Source organism: Ostrinia nubilalis, chromosome 4, assembly GCF_963855985.1.
Source record: "Ostrinia nubilalis chromosome 4, ilOstNubi1.1, whole genome shotgun sequence".
NCBI lineage: Eukaryota > Metazoa > Arthropoda > Insecta > Lepidoptera > Crambidae > Ostrinia > Ostrinia nubilalis.
The window spans coordinates 12,740,164-12,762,824 of NC_087091.1; the positions used below are offsets into that span (position 1 = coordinate 12,740,164).

At 34.3% G+C, this 22,661-nt stretch overlaps 1 protein-coding gene and 1 long non-coding RNA gene across 3 annotated transcripts; both read left to right on the forward strand.

Annotated features, from left to right (window-relative positions):
- The first annotated feature begins 7,315 nt into the window (after positions 1 to 7,315).
- Positions 7,316 to 8,907, forward strand: LOC135071528 (uncharacterized). The gene is made up of 2 exons (XR_010257270.1): positions 7,316 to 7,580; positions 7,745 to 8,907. It is a non-coding gene; the product is annotated as an uncharacterized LOC135071528 (long non-coding RNA).
- Positions 8,908 to 11,986: 3,079 nt separating this feature from the next.
- On the forward strand, positions 11,987 to 22,616 carry LOC135071188 (microtubule-associated protein futsch-like). Of its 2 annotated transcripts, XM_063964956.1 has the most exons (18): positions 11,987 to 12,137; positions 13,326 to 13,463; positions 13,747 to 13,953; positions 14,628 to 14,711; positions 14,799 to 18,074; positions 18,161 to 18,247; positions 18,406 to 18,570; positions 18,696 to 18,794; positions 18,988 to 19,101; positions 19,208 to 19,309; positions 19,576 to 19,674; positions 19,839 to 20,027; positions 20,191 to 20,289; positions 20,698 to 20,799; positions 20,884 to 20,979; positions 21,094 to 21,174; positions 21,270 to 21,340; positions 21,504 to 22,616. In XM_063964956.1, the coding sequence occupies exons 1-18, from the start codon at positions 12,113 to 12,115 to the stop codon at positions 21,966 to 21,968; spliced, it is 5,499 nt and encodes a 1,832-aa protein (XP_063821026.1). In that variant the 5' UTR covers positions 11,987 to 12,112; the 3' UTR covers positions 21,969 to 22,616. The 2 variants fall into 2 exon arrangements, with proteins under 2 accessions (XP_063821026.1, XP_063821027.1); XM_063964957.1 differs by lacking the exon at positions 14,628 to 14,711.
- The last annotated feature ends 45 nt before the right edge of the window (positions 22,617 to 22,661 follow it).

Below are 22,661 nucleotides of genomic sequence, written 5' to 3' on the forward strand. Positions count from 1 at the left end.
ATACCTCATGTCTATAGGAGCTTAGAAATTTTATTTTATACTTCCACCAGCATGCAGCTTCGCCTGCGTGTCAAAAATACTTTATTTTTTACCGCCACCATAACCTCAAATTTCATCTCCTGAAGTTGAGAAATGATGGCTGCCTAATCAATCTCATCCCATATTTATGACAAAATTGTTATTACAGTCGATGCCAGGAAGCCAAACCGCACATGTGTAAAATGTCCAAAATATAACCACTACGAGTAAGAAATATGTTTAAAAAATATGTAACGCTCTTGTACATTTTATGAACATATTTCATTAGCTAAATTGTTTTCGCATCAAATTAAAATTAATTTCGGTTCGACACGCGCCTACACAACCTCATTGAACAGTATTGTAAACATGCCTACTCTGTGGTCGGAAACCAAAAAAGCATAATACTATTTTTAACAAATTACCTACCTAACCTTAATAAACTTGACTTTTATATCCTCGCAGGTGTGTTCAAAATTTCACGTAAGTAAATAGGTACATGGGCTTGTTTATAGGTAAAAAATATAAGTAGATAGGTAAGTGGTTTTCATTGCACATGAGTACATACCTACACTGCAGTTTTTGCTACGGAACATATACAGATAGATACTAGGTTTGAGGCGATAAAAATACTATTCTATTTTATTTTCTGCAAATACGAAGTTATCAACATTTCCCTTCCTACAACAAAATTTCTGAAACCTAATTGATACCTACTTACAATTCGAGAACTTCAGTAGCATTGTAATTCTATTCAAACCTCCTTCGAGATGTAGGTTATCATCACATCAAAATTAATTAAATATATTTTAAAAACGCTTGTTACAAAGCGGCACATGTTTCATGTATCACAGCCGTGATAATCTGGTTTCCTTCTTTGCAAACCAAAGCTCAAATACGGTCGCATAAAGCGACAAACGGCACATCATGCTATGTCACCTTATTCGATTGTAATAGATGTGATTTTGCAACAACAGTGTTGTCGACTGTACATTTTCCGACAAAGGAAAATCCAAAAATGCCCGCAGCTGAATGTACATTTGGTATTATGTGGCGTTTGGTTTGTCAGCCTCACCGCGCCGGCCGCAGCTACCCTACAAAAATGTCTGTCCGTGCTTTTATGCAAGTAGTAAAAACGGCATCGTGTAGTTTTTCGATCCTATTTTCAGCACATTGCAAAAATACTAGCGAAAGATAAAGTGGATGATTATCAGAATATAGGATTACGTTTTTCATTATTTTAAGTGATAAAAGCCACGCTTGATAAACTGCTATTTAACTTACGCCCGTATTCACAAACGATGCTTGCTATAAGCTTTTTTGTTCATAATAATTTAATTGGAGGTACCTACTCGTAGTTACTTCTTTAAAACGGTTTATACGTATGCTGCATCCAAAACGCCAGCAATCAACAATTTAGGTATAATTAGCTACTAGTGCCCTCCACGCCAAGCGCTTTCCGCTCTCGAATTAATACCTAATTAGCTCACCTAGAGCTCAGTTCCCCCGCCGAGGTCCTCGTATGTAGCACCCTTTATTTGAGTTAACTTGCCAGTTCTTATCCTAGTTAGCACAGTTGCACTCGACTCATGGGCATGTAGAACTTACATACGATTGAACGTTCTCTACAATCAAGCTGATTAAACGTCTTTGGATTAGAAAATAATGCATTGAATACATTAGGTGATTAATGCTTTAAACTTAAAGTAACGTATATAATAAGGATTAATTAGGTTATCTGTGCGGTAGTTGAGTAAAACTTTCCACAAAACATTTTATTAAGCGCGCAAGTCTAGTGGTTAATATTACCGTAGACACTCGTAAAAAGAAACTATTGTACTAAAAATTCACGCAATTTTCCAGTTTATTAGTATAAACTTAAATCTTCATATCCTTTGTGGAATTAAATACCTACTTATATTTAAGTTCCTAATATACTACGCGACTACTTAATCTAGAGTTTTAAGAATAAATCTTATACAAACCAAACTTTTTTTTCTTTCACATACAGTCAGCGTCAAATAATTCGTGACACCCAAAGTCGCCAATATGTTCGCAACACGTCTTTGTTCCTATTGGAATAGGGTTGTGTTGTGAACTTTAAGTGTCACGAACTATTTGACGCTGACTGTACGTGAAATAAAAAGAAGTTTGGTTTGTATAAGATTGACAGACTGTAGGTACCTACGAGTACCTACTCTAACTATGAATCTAAACATTGTAATATGCCGACAGTAAGTTGCTAAGATGCATTTAATGCACACGTGCGACGACGCAGTAAAACAGCACCGCAGTCGCGCTAATGAGCGCAGCTGCCGTATTAGTGCTGTATGAGCTCCAACTCAGCGATCAATTATTATTTAATTAAAGGGAAGGCAACAAAGATCGTTCGCAAATCTATTATTAATCAATATCAGTATCAGGAGCCAAGCCGCGGGCAGAAGCTTTGTTATAAGTTTTCTGAAGTCAGTAAGTAGTAGATAGGTACTATGTAGGATATGGACTACCTAATGTAAAGTCGACGGCACATCAGACTATTGATATTAGTGTTGCCAAATATCTCCCCCTTCGACCAAAGGAAGACCACTGCTGGACAAAAGCTTCCCAAGGATTTCCGCATCCACGTGCTAGCAGCAACTTACACTAGATTGGCGATCCACCGAAATAGTGTCTATTAACTACATTTATTTAAGATGCCGCAGTATTATCCGAAAGAAAATATAATTCCTAACTTCTAACCATATCTTTTCACTGATTACAGCGATGGATTTCATATACCAATGCATATTTACCGCTGTCCTCAGCGAGCGTAGGTAATTTACGAGCAAAGTTCGCGCATAAAAGGGTGGATTTAGGCCACAACGCGTACGCAAATCGGGGCGCCCCAACTTCCCGCTTCCAGTGTTTCCAATCGTAACATTAAATATTGGAGTTTAATGACATCGGCATCTAAAAGTCCTGAATTTCAGGATCTTGAAAATTCTTTTATATATCGTCCTGTAACATTCAAATAAAACTTCGTTCAGTCACTTATTAATTAAGCAGAAAAAACTTCATTAATTTTCATACGAATAAGTAGATAGAGTAGATAACTCTCTATTCTGATAGAATATTAAATAAAAATATCTCTATTCTCTACTTAATACGGGTGATTTTTTACAGAAATTGGTATTCGCATCAGCCCAATAACGAAGAGCCACGAAAATCGCCTTGAGAACAAGAGCTCCTTTCAAGGGCGCCATACTTCCAAAAATAACTTGTTTGAATTGATGTCTAGGTGGCCTGGAAAATATAGAAATTGTCTGAGTTATTTTGAGACTTTGCTTAGGTAAATAGGTTAAAAATATAGAATGGGTTAATACAATACTACGGAATGGGACTAATGCAGTTACAGAGCACGATTACCATAACAAGTTGTATGTAACATTATGACTTTAGTTAACAGAAGTTACATAAACGTTGATAACCATCAAGGGTCAGTGCGGATACGACGTAATATGTTTGGTGGTTAGCAGCAGTGTACTGCGGAAGCAATCTAACGGTTTACCCAGCTCTGTTGTCATAAGGCCGGCTACACAGTATAGTCTTATCGACCTCCGTTTTAAGTTATTGGTGTAGTGCGTACTGAACCTAGTGCCACTCTATACGTGTATAATCTCATTAAATGAAAGATACAAAAATGTGAGTAGCATTAGTTGACCCTTCTTCAAAAAATCTAAACCAGTGTCAGGTTAAAACGGGAAAATGGTAGAATTTCTTATTTCAATTGCGTATCCACATTACACTAAATTATTTCAAAATTTCTGATCAAATTCAATAAAACATGTGGTCCTTCGTGATCTCTCCCTGACAAAGCAGTAAGAACAATAATGTACCTACCTTTATAATATATCTACCAGATAGATCACTATCTGTCAGCGGGAGCCTGGTGGCTGTGAGATGGATCTTTAACCCAAGATCCATCTAAAGGGCGACAGGGTCACCCTTTCCGATTTGTAGGAATTTGGACATTCTGGACTCCTCTAAATTATTTGTAACTTGGGAGTCAGTTATCATTTATATTACACGCGAGACATTACAAGATGAGTTATACTCTAATGAGCTGCAGGTTGTTTCTGTTTGGTTTCTGGCTATTGTAATAATTGTGAGAAATATTACTTTTATACAGGTAACTCCAACTATGTTAATTTAGTTACTACCTATTCCCAACGCAACGGTTTCATTAGAAACGCTCTCACTCCCTCTTTCCGTACTAGGTACTTCTTCTTTTGAGCCAAATGATGTCCACTCCAAGGATTTCCACAACAACCGGTCCTGCGCTGCCCCCATCCAGGTTCTTCCAGTGACCTTCACCAGATCGTCGGTCCACTTAGTGGGGGGCCAGCTCACGCTACATGCCCTTTCCATACTAATCACGAAATTATTTTACGAGTACCTATTGTAAGTAAACTAGGATATGTAGAGTTAATGCCTCTATTCAAGTTTCTCGCTACAAACACGTTTAAGTTTAAACTCTAAATAGGTAACATAGTTCGAGAGTAACTTTACGACAGTTCATGCTTGAATGTGATAATATGGTGTTTGTCGTTACAATGGATAAGCCGAGACTACCAAGACCAACATTAGACGACGGAACTTGTGAAAAACCAAAAGTTTTTTCGATTAATGTAAAACCTGTGGTAAAACTACAGAAGTCAGTCCCCCACTTGCCGAAGAATTGAGAAACGAATCGTATCGTAAAAATCCATTATGAAAGTCAAATAACAAGGGCGTAAATCAGGAAGCCACCAGAATAGAGCCGAGCGCCGTTACACCAAGAACCCTTACATAAATTCTTACATCATTTACTCGAAAAACCTATAATAACCTTTTAGAAAAATGTTTGTGTTATAGACCATCTCATTGTTCTAAAAATTTCCGCAGGAATATTGTGGTTTTTTAGAAAATGTGTTTTCAGTTCCGGGTAGTCTTTACGGCCAGCAGGTTGTACATCTTTGCAGTAATTAATTCTAGGAAAACTAATTAGTTTCCACGTCGAGTGAAAGTTTTCTATGAAATATAATTTACTTTACCTATTAATTTCAAGTTACTCTAGTTCTACGTACTGTATAGCGCAGGAGGCAGCTCAGTGCAAAGGAATCAAGCTTCTTTCATTAAGTGGATAGTGCAGACTCTCACGACTGTTGGAAATTTTAACCGACACTTCAGTCCGTTCCATTCATTCATTGGTATCGAATTTCCAACAGTTTAACATTTAATTTAGCCGCCTTCAAAGTTGAAATCAGTAACTTCAGCGACGTAATACGAAGTCTCTGCAAGGTGAGGCATTATTAATAGGCTGCTATCATATTTTCTACTCATAGTGTCTGGGAAAGTACGTGTGTATTTTTGTTCTAGTAAGCCAAAAAATGGAAGGCTCAGTTCTCCAGCTCTTTGGATGTGATCCCGTGGAGTAAACAAATATTTGAAAATAAATAAGGCTTTGTATGTGCGGAGCTCGTGACGCGTCCCCACAATATTCTTCAAGTCGGGCGGGTGCTGCGACAACGTGGCAGTGGCTGATTTATACACAACCATTATTTTCGCCGAGCAGCATAAGCACCCGCTATTCGAATGAGCAGAACACAGCTTACTATACGTATTATTAAAAGATACCTCCCCACATGGCTTTATGGCGACGCGCCCTAAAATTACAAGTTAAGTTTGACCCACTTCCTGATGTTCGATTGAACAAAACTTTTGTCTGTACTTACCTACTACAATACAATAAGTGTCATAGAGATCCGAATTGAGATTAAAGTTCGCTAATAGAAATAATTTATGTAAGCAGTTTAGAAGCTGGAATTTGGGCCCTGAAACTACAAAAGAGATACTTAATTAATTGAAAATGATTTGTGATCATTTACGAGCATCTTCTGTTTTTGAAATTAATATGTTGGTCCTGTCATAGAACAATAATACACTTTAATTTTAATCAATTAATTTTATTAAACTGTGTCTCTATTTTAACGAATTCAGTGTTTGAGTCTTCTACCACCGCAGATGATCCTAATTCGCAAACCAGTGGCACAAATAGTACCTACCTTCTAAGAAACATTGAATACCTACTTACGAATTTAGTGACATGTTTATAGTATAAAGGTGAGACGCTCTAGAGCAAGTTTGAAGTTTGGAAGAATGGAAGACTACGAAACCTCCTTGGTATTATATTATGTATCTACTTATATACGTAACTTAAGTAACCAACTACTCTCGCCAACTTCGAAACTATCCTTAATTGTATGTTATCCAAGTTGATATTTTACAGAGGAGATGAGGTAGCCATCTTTTATGTAACAAGCAATAAGTACTTGTGTATTGCTGTCCACAAAGTTGCCGATAATCTAATCCATTAGGGACTTAATACATTATGTATTCTGTACTAATATACCTACCCATTATAATAATGTAGGTATACTTAATAGCCGTTAAATAGTTTTACATAGTTCTAGCCATTAAACTCAATGAACCATTACAGCAATATATTCTTCTTGTAGTAGATAGGTACGCTCGACTTGGCGGGGGCACTGCCATGCCCCCAGATTTACAAGTTGTAACAACTGAGTCTATTAACAATAAGGAAAATTATTAAATTAATGTTGTTGTAAGACTTTACTGGCATATGCGTCAAATCTTACCGGTAATAATGAAACTAAACATTAATGGACGTTATCTTCGTCCTAAAATGATTCAAGTTATTATCTCGAATAACGCTGTACCTACAGCTTAGCTCTACATTAATGCCTTAATCCGCTCAAGGCCTTCAGAGCAGCTTTACGCGGGAAGCAACTTGTAAATTATCACGTCATTGAAGTCGGCCGATGCAATTTCACGGGCGAGCTGCCGCTACACGCCATACACCGCGACAGACTGCGACTCGCCACTCGTAATTGCTTCGCTACTCCTTCATTTCTATTTTGCCCCTCGCTAATTTGCTCGATTATGTTAATTCTTACCGTAATTGATCAATTTATTGCTCAATTTCCGCACGTTTTCAAATATTTTTCCTACCATCTGTCTGCGTAAGAAAATATTGAATCGGTACTTAACTATTCGCACCTTTAGATCTAATGTCCTTGCCTACTGATCCCCTGTTCGGCCTACATGTTTCAAAGCCATATAACTCAAAGTACGAGTACCTAGGTAAAGGTACCTACTAACATAGCTTTAGTCTACTTTTACTAACTACTAACGTTAATAATATTAAGTGATGTGTGAAAAAAATGCCTTAACCCTTCTTTGCATGGTGACGGAAATTTCCATCATAATATTTAGTCAACAAAAAAAGGTACTCAAAACCCTTGTACTGTAAATTTGTTGTTGCTGGCAACATTTTAAGCGACTATTGCGTACAACAAAACGCAGTTGTGAAAAAAAAACAAACGTCACTGTCAATTACCAGGCCTAGAACTTGTCATTCCGCTGTTTGTTGTGACTGGAAAAAAGGAGCGAGATTTTAGTTTGTTTTATGGAAATAAACGGATATATAAAATACAGTAAAAGTGAAAATGAGTGGAAATAAGGTTTGTTTTCATGTTTTTGTTGTTTTATGTACAATTTATATCAAAACACTGTGAATAAATTTCTCAAAACTATGTGATGGAAATTTACATCTCTATGCAGTAATTTCACTTGTAATGTATGGCAAACATTTTTTTGTAAATGTTTATTTTATGTTGTTTTTTAGGGAAACTTGAATGAAAGAGATTTTGAAGATTATCTTAATAAGTTACAAGGCGGTTAGCTCTCAGAAGATGACCTCGATGACCAAGATTCCGATGATGAAAACCGCGATTCTGTTGAAGTTATAAGAGTGTTGCAGGAGGAGAACGACGATGATGATGATGATGGGGATGATGTGGATGAAACTTGTGACATTGATCCTCCTCTTGTAGAAACAGAAGATCAAGAACCCTCTCACCCATCAACTTCATCCAATTTGCAGTCTTCATCCAGTTTTCTATTTGACAAAAGAAGCTTGATTTGGAAAAAAAGGAATCTGGTGTATGACGAAGATAAAATTACTTTCTTGGGGAGTTCTACTGCTTCAGGTGGTCTATCACACCTGGAAACTCCATATCAATGTTTTAACTATTTTATCACTGAAGATTTTATCAAAACATTAGTAGTGGAGACAAATTTATACATAATACAGAGTAATCCCAGTTCATCTATAACAGTTACAGAATGTGATTTGTATAAGTTCTTTGGTATATTATTGTACATGTCAGTAATCAAATTTCCTAGCACAAGATAACTAAAGTCAATAGATATGACAGGACAATAAAAGGAAAAATTGATATTACTTGCCCGTTTATTGTCCAAGAGTACAATAAACATATGGGAGGAGTAGATCTCATGGATAGCTTTTTGGGCAGAAATCATATAACAATAAGGTCTAAAAAGTGGTACTTGCGTATATTTTATCATTTATTTGATCTAGCTATTATAAACTCTTGGATTATATATAAAAAAAATGCTCAAGAAAGAGGTGAACCCAAAAAGAGTCTACTTACAATGGGCCAATTCAGAAATGAATTGGCTTTTGTGCTATGCAACAGAGGACCCACCAAAGACGCTAAAAGAGGTCGTCCTAGTACCAGTTTACTAGAAGAGAAATTACTATCAAAAAAAAGAAAAGGTTCTCCAGCACCACCACCTCCAAAAGACATAAGAAAAGATGGTGCTGAACATTGGCCAACAGTAGGTGGGTCACTCCGGTGCAAATTTCCCAAATGTAAAGGCTATTCCACAATTTCGTGTAGTAAATGTGGCGTCAATTTGTGCTTAAATAAAAATAATAATTGTTTTTTAAATTATCATAAAGAATAAAGAAGATTGAGTAAACAATATTTTTTTTCATTTAGTACTGAGCTAAATATGTGACAATGCATGATGATGTAAATTTCCATCATATTGTTTTTTACATAATACATATTTTTATTTACATAAGGATTTTTTTAAATATTTTTCCTTTAATCTAGAGCATTAATTACATCGCCCTGATTTATTTTTAAAAAAATAGCAAAAATCATGCAAAGAAGGGTTAATTCAGAATAGATTCTATAGGATGAAGATTAATTTTCTTTATAATGTTACAGTTTTGATTCGGAAAATGGCATTGACGCCATTATTGAACGAAGCGATCTATTTTAAAATACAACAGTAAGTCGACTTACGTATGTACCCCCGACAATAAGACGAGTCAAGCCGCGCGCAAGAACACTCTACCTTTTCTCGAAGTGGTTCATACCTTGAGTAATGTAGGTATTATAACAGAAAAACATAAGTTTTCACCTTATTACACCCATGTGAAATAATGTGAATAAACGGTCTAGCCACATATTTTGACTAAGGTATAGAGTTTGTTTTAAGTTAGGGCGAGATAGAGTCAGAAGCTTGGCTCTACTAAGATCATAACTTTTTTCGGTGCGAATCATAAATAGTCTCATCTTGACAACATTTTACATGAAATACATATGAAAATGTTTTTGGTGGGATTAACTTGATCGAAAGGGATTAAATCATTTGTTGATGGATCGAGCGAAACATACGAGTAAGCTCAATGGCGGCATGAAGCGACGATTTCATTTAATTTGTTATGGATTTTATTCCTATTGTATATAGGGTGTAGGTATCACTAGGCAGGCACGCACCGAACGCTAGCGGTAAATTCGATTGCAGCCTCGTGGTTTTTTAATGCACGTTGTATGTGAAATATATCATAAAATTTTAATTAAATATTTATAACACTACTTATCAAGTTAAAAGGTATGGTTTGATACTTTTTGTAGACTGTATACAATACTTACTTACTTAGGTAACTTACTTGTATCTATTTTTATTTATAAATGTATAATTACGTATAATAATTATGTATTATAATTATGTATAAATTTACACGTGTGTCAATTTTCATATTTGAAAAAATGATGCATTGAAATATATTATCTTTTTTTGCCTGAGATACAGGAATTATAATTCTTAGTTCAGGCACGTAGGTATGTACTTTTACCTATTATATTTAATATTAGCCTATTGTTAAAAACTGTCAATAAGTTATTCAATAAAGAATTTATTTATTTATTATTTATTTATATTTAGGAAAATATTCCAAAACTGACTCACGATGAATAACGCAATCAATTCAGTCCCCAGGCACATAAACAAACATAACAGTCTGTAACACAGTTTTTGTGGTGGATAGGACAAAACTTGCGGTCGTGTTTTGTTCCGCGAAATGGTTGATCTCGGTGCCTCAATTCCTCTCCTACTATTGTCCTCCTCGCGCTTTGTCTCCAAAACTTCTGTTTTCCACCATAAATACTTACAAATGAATTTTCACTAGGCCTACCTACCTGCTATATCGTTTAAATTTCATAATTACGAGTACCTACATAATCCTTTCTTTAGGTACTTACTTTCTTAGGTATATGTTCTGTGAGAATTTAGTTTCTTTGATCCTGGACTATAAACAATAAATAAATAAGTAGTCCTATAATCTTGATTGTTATTTCTAATAAGATATAAATTTTATAGTTTGCAGTAAATACATAGGTAGGTAAGTAGGTAGTTAGCAGTAAATTGTATGAACGGTTGAATGTTATTTTAATTTAAAACTGTATTTTAAGCCGGATGTGAGTTGTAGGCTGTTAGGCTGTAGGCTGGAAGGTACTTAACAAATAGCATGATATAGAATAACTTTTGCAAATAGTCGTCATGGGTCGTTATAGCAATATTTGTTGATGTCCAACAACAAGATCGTCTCTTGTTATGGAAATATAATTTGTATAAATGGATAAACTGCGAAGGTCCGGCATAAATATTGTTTGTGGACTTTTTTCCTTTTTGGGATGTCCCACGCGGGCATTCCTCTGAGAAACGGGCTTCGTCGTTGAACGTAATTTCTGTTGGGGGTCATCAGGAAGATATAATGCTATTTCTGTACTCTTGATGTCTTTTTAAGTGCGGGCCCACTTAACCCTAGCACAGGGCGGGGCGTTCAGGCATTGGAGTTAACCCTCCAACCATTCCATTGCGCCTATCGCAAAATCTTAAATGTAGCCACTATGGTTTTTTGTTCGTAATATTTAATGACTATATGAGCATATTTCAGTTTATTTTTTCAATCTATCTTCTTCAGTTTTTAAAAAACAATGGAAGAACTGCATAAATAACTAGCATAGGTATCTACTACGAGTACATAGGATAGGACTTCGTTAAAATAAAGTTTTATTTGATTATTATTTCTACAAAAGAAATCACAAAAATCTGGAATACATCCAGCGTAAAACAAACCAAACAATGAGGCAATTTGTAAGCGTGCAGAAATAGTATTACTCTTAAAACTTATGATCTTTCCAAGTCTTTAGTAAACTGTAAAACTTTTTTCAGAATCAATACAGGAACAGGAACAGAACTTATGGAAAAGTTCAGTTCAGACACCCTGTATGAACCTAAATTGGGTTAGCGCCATCTGCACAATTATAGACGAAGTCAATGTTACTTCAATGTTTGATGCTTTCCACTTGTTGAAAAAGTTGAAAGCTCGATAATAATATGCACTAGTAAATTACGAAAAAAAATTATACAGTTAAAAAAAGTAAATAATTTTAATTTATGTAGCCGGTCAATCAATGGCGCTAGTGTAGCCGTAGATGGTTATCGTTCTCACAGTCATGGTCATGGTCATGTCATGGGTGATGCGGGCTGCATCGTATTAGAATCGTATCGAACTCTTCAGAAATAAATCAATAAGTTCGAATAAACCAATTTTCAACGCGATTTATAATGATAATAATATCAATCTAATAATAATCAACGCAAATTAATTAAAATCCTATTTAATTTTTCAAAATTAAATAAAACAAAGCCAGAACCGGAAACAGTAAATAATGTTGCCAGATTTTACGCACGCGTCGGTTTTGATTTGACAGTTCGCCGCGTCCTAACAGCTGTTTTCCAGTTGCCCCTCGAAATACGATTTTAAATCAGCTAGTTGCACGTGCTTACTTATTAGAAAGGTTTTACATTGTTTTTAGTATATATTTCAACAATGGAAGAAGATATTGGTGTTAAAGGTTTGTGTTTACAGTTTTTTACTTTATTCGATAATAATGAAACGCGTGGGGCTTTGATAACGTGTTATCAATCCGCTGTTTTAACCAACCATGCTTTCAGAGACCATGGAAATGCCTTTTAAATCGTCCCTAAATCTATATAAAGTGAAATAGTTATGAATTATTGTATTCTTTGAGCACGCGGTCCGATTATGTTGTATGGCGTCGTATAAAAATCAAAGCGTCACCTTCAGCATTTCGTCTAATTTAACTGCGCCTTGCAGCCTTTTTCCTGAATTGTTTTGCTCAAGTTTGCTGATATTAATAGTATAGATATCTATAAAACAATAAGTGGACATGATTAACGAAATCATGGCATAAAATTTGTTCAGTTGTACAATTTTATACTTCAAATCCAAGGGCTATTAGTTTAAAGAATTGATTTCTTTTTATAGAACATCACAGACCTAGTTCAATTATTTATTATGACAAACTTAGCAATTTATGGAATTAAATCTATTGTTACATTTATGAATTTATATAAAACTTTTGCTGTTAATTACCTAATTCAAATTCAAATTTTTTATTGCATATTAAAAGGCTAATTAAATAATTTGTTCTAGAAGTTTGTATCAATAAATTGCTTGAAAAAATATATGTGTATCATCAACTAACAATCATGTCTACTGATACCCACCCTCTCAGAACTTTCAGTTAATTTCAATTTACTTTTAACATCCCATTGAGCAACATTGAGCAATTTTAGTATCATAGAGGAAGTAACTTGTTACTACCTATAATAATATTCAAAAGTGAGTCAATGCCCTATTATCAGTCTATAATTTTATTTCAAAGTATGATAAATGTGTTAAACAATTTATTATTAAAAAAACCAGATAAATTAAAGGTGAAGTAAACATCAAACCAAATTACCTAATTTGGTTTGATGTTCATAAAAACTATGAATAGAAGATTTTCTATAACTTCATATTCATGTAATGTATATACATGTCTGTGTATATTGTTGCTTTTTTATTTTCTATTTTATGTAAATGCAATATGTAAGAGTTTTTGGTACTATCTAATATTAAACAAATTATTCGTAAATGCCTCAGATAAGAATTGTCTTGCTTCAGGACGTGTAAGCACCAAACCTTGTTGTCATTTTTTATTCCAAAATTAAAAATCCAAAATTTTTACAATTTATAGCACCAGTGACCCGGCTACGACGGAGACTATCGGTGGAGCAACCTGACGACGTAAAGTCTCCAGGGCCAGCCACACCCACAAAGAAGAGAGGCGGGCGGCTTGCAGCCAAACCACAGCTAGATTTGATTGAGGAAAATGGTTTGTCAACTTTTTTATGTTACCCTTTCCTAATGTTACTTAATTTCAACTCTAGAAGACTGTTCTCTCAACATCCATACAAACAGACAATATTGAATAGATTGTGTGTAAAAAATACTTGCATCATCTTCAAGTGATTTTTTAGTATAATTGCCATGTTCTTTTTAAGCTACAACTAAAATGTTCTGTATCTAGATAATTCATTCTAATGGAAATAATTCTAAAGTGAAATCATTAATTTTGTTTTGGTGTAGTTATATCAATTTCTACAAAACACTTTCAGCCCCAACTCCTGGCAGTGCCTCCAAAAGGACTACAAGACGAACATCAGCTGTCAAAGACATTATTGAAGCAGAAGAGAAGCCTGTCACTCCATCAAGGCGGAGCACGCGAATCAAGTCCAATACTAGCATTGTATCGGAAACAACAACACAGTCGTTTGACTCTCCTCGGGCTAAGAGAGCTGCTGCCCGACGTACTTCACAAGTTGGTGAGTTCCTTGTTATTTAAGTCATTGATTAGTTTTCCACCTCTGTGTTGAACTTTGGCAACTGTTTTTGAACTTTAAGCCTAGGCGCAGACCACCGATTTTTTGTCGGCCGATAGTTTAGTCGGACAGTTAATCAGTATAGGCGTGTATGGAAGTGCGCACCGATTTAATTTTCATACAAATTAAAATCGGGTCCAACTATCGGCCGATTAAAAATCGGTGGTCTGCACCTAGGCTTAGAGTAGGCGCACACCGTTGATTTTTCGTCGGCCGATAGTTTAGTCGGGCTGTTGATCAGTATGGGCATGTATGGGAGTGCGCACACTACGCCGATTCGATTTGGCCGATTCTTCATACAATTTGAAATCGGGCACAACTATCGGCCAACTAAAAATTAACGGTGTGCGCCTACTCTTAGTGATATTTAGGTGAAATTAGTTTAAAAAAAGTGTCAAAAGGAAATTTTTCTAGGTATAAACTATTGTGGTGAGTTTCCTTCTAAGATCTTATTAGTATCGTATTTTTATTTTTTCTTTCCTTTTGTTTAAATCTAAAAAAAATATTATCACTTTTAAATGCAATTAACAATTTTGTGCTCTGTCAACAAGCAACAAGTCAGGGTTTTTGTATACAAGAAGTGATCAAGTGACAGGTGAACTTTTATCTTATTTCAGGAAGTGACAGTGAATCGTCAGTAACTCCTGCTAGAGTGACCAGAAGAACTAGAAAAGATTCAACATCTAGTATAGAAAAACTAGGTGAGATTTGTTATTATCACTTCATTAGTCTTAGGAATCTGACTTTAATTTAATCTCATACTTATGAGTCGTTTTTTTCTTTTTCAGAGGTAACATTAGCAAGTAAACCCAGCAACATTACGGAAATCATAATCGAAGAGACTGAGAGTAGTTCTGTAAAATCTGATGAAACTGTTAAAGGCACGGAAACAACTACTGAAATCAGCCCTACAAGGAGAAGCCCTAGAATAAAAGAAAAGAAACAGGTGGTAAAAAAATCAACTAAAAAAACTGATAGTAAAAGTTCCGACGCTGAAGAACTGAATAGAAGCTCATCTAAAGAAAACATTGAATCAAATGAAAATCAATCTGAATTTGAGGTAAAAGAATCAGAAGTTGTCGAAAGTAAAAGTGTATCATCTCCTGAAAAATCCAAACATAACATATCCGACTCTAGTTTACTTTTGATCAAAGAACTGAATAATATGCCTAAAAAGAATAGTTCTAATTTGAATAAAACTACATCAGCTTTAGTTGAAAATGGTTTTAAAAGTAAGAGACCAAGAACAAAGTCATTGGTAGTGTCCTCAGACACCCATGTCGACGAGGGCATGTTTTACAGTGATAATGAGAGTGTAAAAAAGAAGAATAGTAAGAAACAAGCCTTAAACAAAAGCAAGAATGATTCTGTGAATTTGGCTGATGGTGTGCTAAATACCACATCAACTGATATACCTCTCATTGATCAAGAATTGCAAAATAACACATCTGTTCAGCAAAACCTAGAAAATGAATCTTCATTCTCAACAACAAAGATAAGAAAATCAAAAGGTTCTGAGACTCCTAATAAATCATTGAATTCGTCAAATAATGCAGTGGGTGCTGAAACTGTCAGTCCCCGAGGTAATAAAGAAAACATTCCAGAGGATTCTATAGAAACCATAAAGATTTTTGAAAAGGCTCCTACTACTATTCTTTCATCTACTGTCTTCTTTGAAGATTCTGATACAGATTCTAAAGGAAAAGGCAAGAAAATACCAATAGATACTGAAGACCAATGTGTGCCAGTAGTTGATAATAAATTAGTAGAAGAACAGATAACAGGTCCATCTGAAAGTAACAAGCAAGACAACAATGATTCTCTCTTAAATAAAATAAATACTAAGAACATAGATATTGATGATGGCTGTGAACCTATGGATGTAGATGAGACAATACCAAATGATGTTACTCTGAACGATTTCTCTCAAAATAATTTAAATCAAACTTCTGATAGTAAAGCCCCAACTGTTGAAGAACAATCAGTTGCTAATTCTAATATTTTGAATAAAAGTTCAAACAAATCACGGCGAAAATCGTCAATAAGTGTTGCAGACACTCAAAACTTGGAGAAAAATAACGATATCACTCTGAACGAATTTTCTCAAAATAATTTAAATCACACTTCTGATGGTAAAACCCCAACTGTTCAAGTACTATCAGTTGCAAATTCCCCACAAGTTGATATTAGTTTGAATAAAAGTTTAAACAAATCACGAAGAAAATCATCAATAAGTGTTGCAGACACTCAAAACTTGGAGAAAACTAATGATATCACTGTAAATGAATTGTCTCAAAATAATTTAAATCAAACTTCTGATACTAAAAACCCAACTGTTCAAGCATTATCAGTTGCAAATTCCTCACAAGTCGATAATAGTTTGAATAAAAGTTCAAACAAATCACGACGAAAATCATCAATAAGTGTTACAGAAAACTTAGAGAAAACTGAAAATAAAAGTACTCTGATACTTTCTCAAATTAAAGACATTTCGTCAACTGAACACAACACATCCAAATCACCTAAATCCAATAGCGATCAACTTAACAAATCAGCTTGTCCTGTGAATGTTGTGAATGATAAAGCCATTGATAAGAAAAATGTTTCACAAGACTACTCCACTAGTACTCCCCTGCAACAGAAAAAGTTCCAAAAATTAGGTATGCAAATAAACAGCTCAATAATCGACACTTCCAACATTGAGAGTAAAGACAAAAAAGTACAAAACAAATCTAAAAATGATCTTTCCCAAATAGCGAAATCACCAGAAACTACGAGTGAGGAGGAGTCAGAAGATGAAGTTGATTCGTCTCGGCCCAGAAACAGTTTCCTAGATGACGAAGCGGAAGTAGCCAGCGATGATTACGAATCGGGCGACAGTCAAGACGAAGATGAAAGGCAATATGAAGATGAGAATGAATTTATTGAAAAAGGAGAGACTTTGGATTCTGACGATGAAGTATCTAATGATACAGACTACGAAAAAGACTCTTTTGTTGTAAGTTCCGACGAAGAGGATGATGACCTATTGAGTGGCTCTGGAGATGATCTATCTATGAGTGATAATGAACTTACTATGAGCAAGAAGTCTAAGAAGAAGTATGATGAACGTAAATTGAAGGAACAAAAGAAGGCTTCCCGAGAAATGTACGAAGCGCGTCATAAGCTAGATACTTCTGATACAGCTCTCAGACGTAATAAATCAAAACGTCAGAAAATCGAATCTTCAGAGGAGTCTTCTGACGAAGAAAACATAGTTCCAGTTGTAAAAAGAAATAAACTTCGCTTAGATTCTTCTCAAGACGAGTCATTCAACAACTCGAATGCTAATAACTCTAAATTAGTAAGGAAGGCGAAACGAAAACGATTGTCGGAATCTGTATGCGATGAGAATGCAAACACTGAACAGGAAATTAGCGTCTCAGGTGAAAATTTACAAAAACCTGATCCTCTTTCAGTGCAAGTTAAACTTGAACCCAAAACTCCAATGAAAGACATGAACATTTCAACTGTACAAATCCATGATAATATAGAAGAAGTGTGTGTTAACAATAATATGTCAATCATAAAATCCAGTGATACTGTAGATCCGTTGCAGGCTACAATGTTGGAAGAAGATTCGTCCTCTTTAAGTGAAAGTTCAGAAATCGTAAACAATTACGACTCGATTCTTAAAAAGCTAAATGATGATAAGAAGACAAAAACTTTAAAATCGCGTGATATGTCTCTCAATCTGGACAAGAAAACTAAACAGAAGAAGCAGCCACTTATTGATCAGCTTAATATTACGAACACAAAGAAGAAGTCCAAAAAGAATAAGAAACTTGAAGGAATAGATGTAGTAGACTCGGCTGAAAAGGAAGAAAAACAACCTGTGAACGAGTTTGAAGAGTCATCTTCATCAGACTGCATTGACTTGCAGCTATTGTTCTCTGAAGACAGCTGTGATATTGATGTCAGCCAAAAATCCCCCAAAAAGACAGATTCACCGGACACTGAGGAAGCAGAAGACTACATACCCCTGAAACGCACTCCAGGAAAAATGAACATTTTGACTCAAAATGGTGAGCACAAAATTTAAAAATACATATTTTGTTTGTAATTTTGATTCTCATTATTTAAAAATTATAATGTTTGCCTTTGCTTTCAGATGAACTTGAAGCCAACAAAAGCCAACTGAATGAAAGCGTCAAACATAATAAGAGCAAATCTAAAGGTCTTATTGAAGAGACAGCTGGTAAGTTACCTAGAAATTTTATAAATAAGTAAATATTGATTGATTTATTCCCTATTCCCCATTATGTATAAGAGTAACTTTATTTACTACAAATCATTACAAAATCTTTAAAGACTTGACTCAAAACAGAAAATGATTGTTTTTTCTTTTTATTCCAGATACCGTCGCAAATAACAATGACATTCATATAATTATTGATACCAAAGGGACTCATAAAAGTGCTGACAAATCCATGAACAACTCACTATCGCTTAGCAACAAAAAGAAGAACAAGAAAAATAATGTATCATTTAAAGATGATGCCGAAATTTCCATGTTCAACGGTATGTATAAAATTTTAAATGAAAAACAATGAGTTTAACATGTGAGGAATGTCTTACATTTTGTTGATGTTATGATCAATTGATCACATCAAACATAATTATATTTTGATTCCTAATCATTTCAGAAACGGGTAACAATGAAGATGAGATTTTACCCAATGAAGAAAAACGTAAGAAGAAGAATAAGAAGTCCATGGAAACTGCCGTTGAAGACACACCTATAGGTGAGAAAAAGTTGAATACTTACTAATTATTTTTTATTTCTATAATGAGAATTTTTCATCAATATATAATTTAAACAAAGTAAGCTAAAGAAGAACCAACAAATGGTAACCAAAGGACATTTTAAATCATAATCTAATTGATTTTGTTAAATGAGAAATGGTTATTTATTAAAATTATTAACTTTAATTTCAGTTAACACCAATACAGAAGATGATGATGCCCCTGAAGAAATCATGTATCAAAGTACAAAAAGCAAGAAGGGTAGGAAGTCTTCAGACGCGCAAGTTGGGGATGAACCAGCTATGGGTAAGAAAATTTTCAAAATAATTTATTGATAAAAATTAAAAAGTTGAGCACACGCAAATTATAGCTTATATGTTGTCACATTCCTATAAAAAAGTTTTAATTACAGATGAAATCCAAGAACCTGAGCAGTGTATCAACATCTCCTTGAATGTAAACAGTGCGAAGAAAAAGAAGATGAAAAAATCATTGCAAGCTGAGCAAAGTTCAGGTAAAAAATAAATCTTCTTGAATACTCTACATAATAAACTAATACAACACTTAGAGTAGGCGCACACCGTTGATTTTTCGTCGGCCGATAGTTTAGTCGGGCAGTTGATCAGTATGGGCATGTATGGGAGTGCGCACACTACGCCGATTCGATTTGGCCGATTCTTCATACAATTTAAAATCGGGCACAACTATCGGCCAACTAAAAATCAACGGTATGCGCCTACTCTTAGTCCAAAAGTATACCATTCATTCGATATTTTACAGATGGTAATGACACTCCCGTCGTGGATAAAAATGTGTCCATAGGAAGCGCGAAAAAACAAAAACACAAAAGTTCAGACCACAGTCTAATAGCCGTTGAAGGTACTAACCACATGATTACTAAAGTATTGAATTATGCTATGTTTTATACGGACCTTGCATGGTGCTTAAACCACGCAGACTAGCATTTTAACAGACCTTAAATATTCTAAAACTATTACGTAATTAATTCAAAATTCCGTTAAATTAATTTTCAAATATTTCAGCTGATGGTGGTACTGGTGAAGACAAGAATGTATCTATGGGCAGTGCTAAGAATCAGAAAAATAAGGCTGCAAACAATACTCAAATAACACTTGATGAGGCTGAAAAATCAATTAACCTTTCAGCAATGACTGATAGTACAAAGAAAAAGAAGAAAAAGCTCTCTATGACACATGACGATGACCAAGTTGGTAAGTAATTATAAAATAGTATCAACAAATTTTGATCGTAATCGTAGTATGGATATATCATAGTTTATTATCCCATAATAACTTACGATAATAAGCAAGTAAAAGGTGTGCCAAGATTATGTGTATATTATTAACCCTAATTAATAGTATTTTACTCTTGCAGAAACAGAACCCACAAACATTGAAACTCATAATATTTCTATTGGGAGCACAAAGAAAAAGAAACAAAAAGATAAACCTGATGAATCTGTATCAGTTGAAGGTATGTTTCAACATTGATATTTTATTTTTGAGTGGTGCACAGACACTTATTAGAACATCAAGCTAAACACTGTGGCTACTTATGTAGCTGCAATAAGTGTGGTTTTACAACAAAAAGTACAAATTCTGTCGACTCATAATAACTCATCAGCGAGACAATGTTCATATTAAATTACATAATATACTCGGTATAGAAATTACTTAGCGGCACTTTTTGTTTAGTAAATGGGCTCAGCTTCATAAAATTGCTTATCGATTTACAATGTCAATATTTCTGAACTGACATTAGAGTAACGTATTTAATTTTTATTCATTTGTTCATTAAACGTCACGTGTGTAACATGCCTCGTAGATGGGCTTTATTGCATTTTTAATATTTTAAAGTAAGATAAATGTTAATACCTTTCAGAAACAGGTGTGCAGAATGTAGAAACGCCCAAAGAGAACTCAAAGAAACGAAAGCGAAAGTCTTCTACTAATTTAGACACAAACTTAATTCGTGATGAAGGTGGTATGTAAATAACAAACTATTTTAATAAATTATTATGTTGTTCCTAGTTGCAAATGTCTAATCATTAATTATATCTTATTTTAGAACAAGCACAACAAACTTTAAATGATTCCATTTTTATTGAGAGCCAAAAGAAGAAAAGGAAAATTTCCCAAAATGATGAAAATACTCAAAGTTCAGGTAAACATAAAACTATACATTTCAACTATTTTATTATTGATTCCAATGTTCATTTTCTGGTGCTTAATTTCAATTACAATTTCGTATTTGATTTTTTATTATTCATCATTATAGACGCAGAGAAAATTGCTGCTGGAAGTCAAAAGAAGAAAACAAAATCTCTGGCTTTTAGTGAGGACAGTAAACAAAATCAAGGTAAATAACGGAATGTCTTAGAAAAGCTTTAGGTAATTAAGTTTATTAAATAGTATAGTAGATAGATAATATTATCATCATTCTCATTATTGCAGATCCCGAACCTAAAAAGAAGAGTAAGAAAAGGAAGGAAAGAGACGAAGATGAAGGAAATAACGTATCTAAGGTATAGTTTATAAAGTAGATATCATGACGTTATGTCTGGAAAATAACTAGATACGCCAATGCTTAAGATGTCTGGAGATTCCCATTTATATTCTACATGACGTGGTTCAATCCATTAAACGGATAATCGTTACAGGAATAATAATGATATTATTTTTTTGCAGATATTCAAAGAAAACTCATTTGATAAAGTTCACATAAGCAGACTGCCTTCATCTATTTTGAGCCAGTTGGACGATAAACCGAAAAAAGCAGTCCTTGAAATGAAAAAGTCATCACTTGTATCAACTACTCCATTTATAGTGGAAGACACGAGAAAACGCAGGAGTAAACCTTCTACATTTTTAGAAGAAAGTGTTTATCTGAATGACACTCATACTGAAAAGAAGCAAAAGGCAAATATCAAAAAGCCTAAAGTTCTGCCATTTATACCGACAGCTGTAACATCTGGTAGCGGATTTACCACAAATTTCAAAATCAATATAATACCCACAGAAGTAAAATTTGTAGCGCAAACAAAGAACGTTTCTAATTTCAAAACTGACTATCTGTATAGCAAAAAGATTAAAAGGATGGGTACCTACGAAAGTTACAAAAAACATAGAAGTGCCAAAATGTCCAAGTTTTGAGTTAAGTATTTAATGGTCGTGTTGGTGATCCGCCTGTTTATCATTTCACCGTTAGTCATTGTATAACATTTGTATAATTTTAAGGAATATTATACAGTTGCAGGCCAATTGACTACTACTACTACGAGTATATTTGAATAATAACATATATGAATTAGTATAGGGAGATAGTTGGTTGATTATGGTTGGTAAGTTGTATTGGAAAACCACATTATTTAACTTAATGTTGACTGTCAACAATGACAATAAATTAAGGATTTATTTTTTGTTCTGCTGTTTCATATCTACTGCTCTGTACCACAAGTCTGTAAAAGTAGGTAAATTTCGTGATCTAGATTAATGCTGTTATTTCTATATTTTCCTTTGAATGTTTAATTATAATATTATCTTTATTTTATTATTACAACATAGGATTTTTCCTCATTTTTACTGTACTACCTAGTTATTGTTCGAGTTAGGACATTGTTATTGTTATTCAATTCAAATTCCCCCGCCATGGAGCAATAGTTTCAACTTTCCGGCGCTAGTTGGCGCTACTGTTGATAAAAAGTGGTATTGCCCATGTGCCTTTTGATATCGTTTTTATGTAATTAAGTTTTGATTAATTTAACGTTTTACTCAATAAAAACCTTACTTGTATTGAAATAATCATTTTTGTATTGGCACTCTCTAAATATTAAATACACACACGAT

What these genes read in the sequence shown, in the direction of transcription:
- LOC135071188 (XM_063964956.1), top strand. Translation starts at nt 12,113, where the DNA reads ATGGAAGAAGATATTGGTGTTAAAG. An exon ending in CCGACGTACTTCACAAGTTG is followed by an intron (nt 13,954 to 14,627) that starts GTGAGTTCCTTG and finishes ATCTTATTTCAG; the next exon opens with GAAGTGACAGTGAATCGTCA. An exon ending in TGAATCTGTATCAGTTGAAG is followed by an intron (nt 20,290 to 20,697) that starts GTATGTTTCAAC and finishes AATACCTTTCAG; the next exon opens with AAACAGGTGTGCAGAATGTA.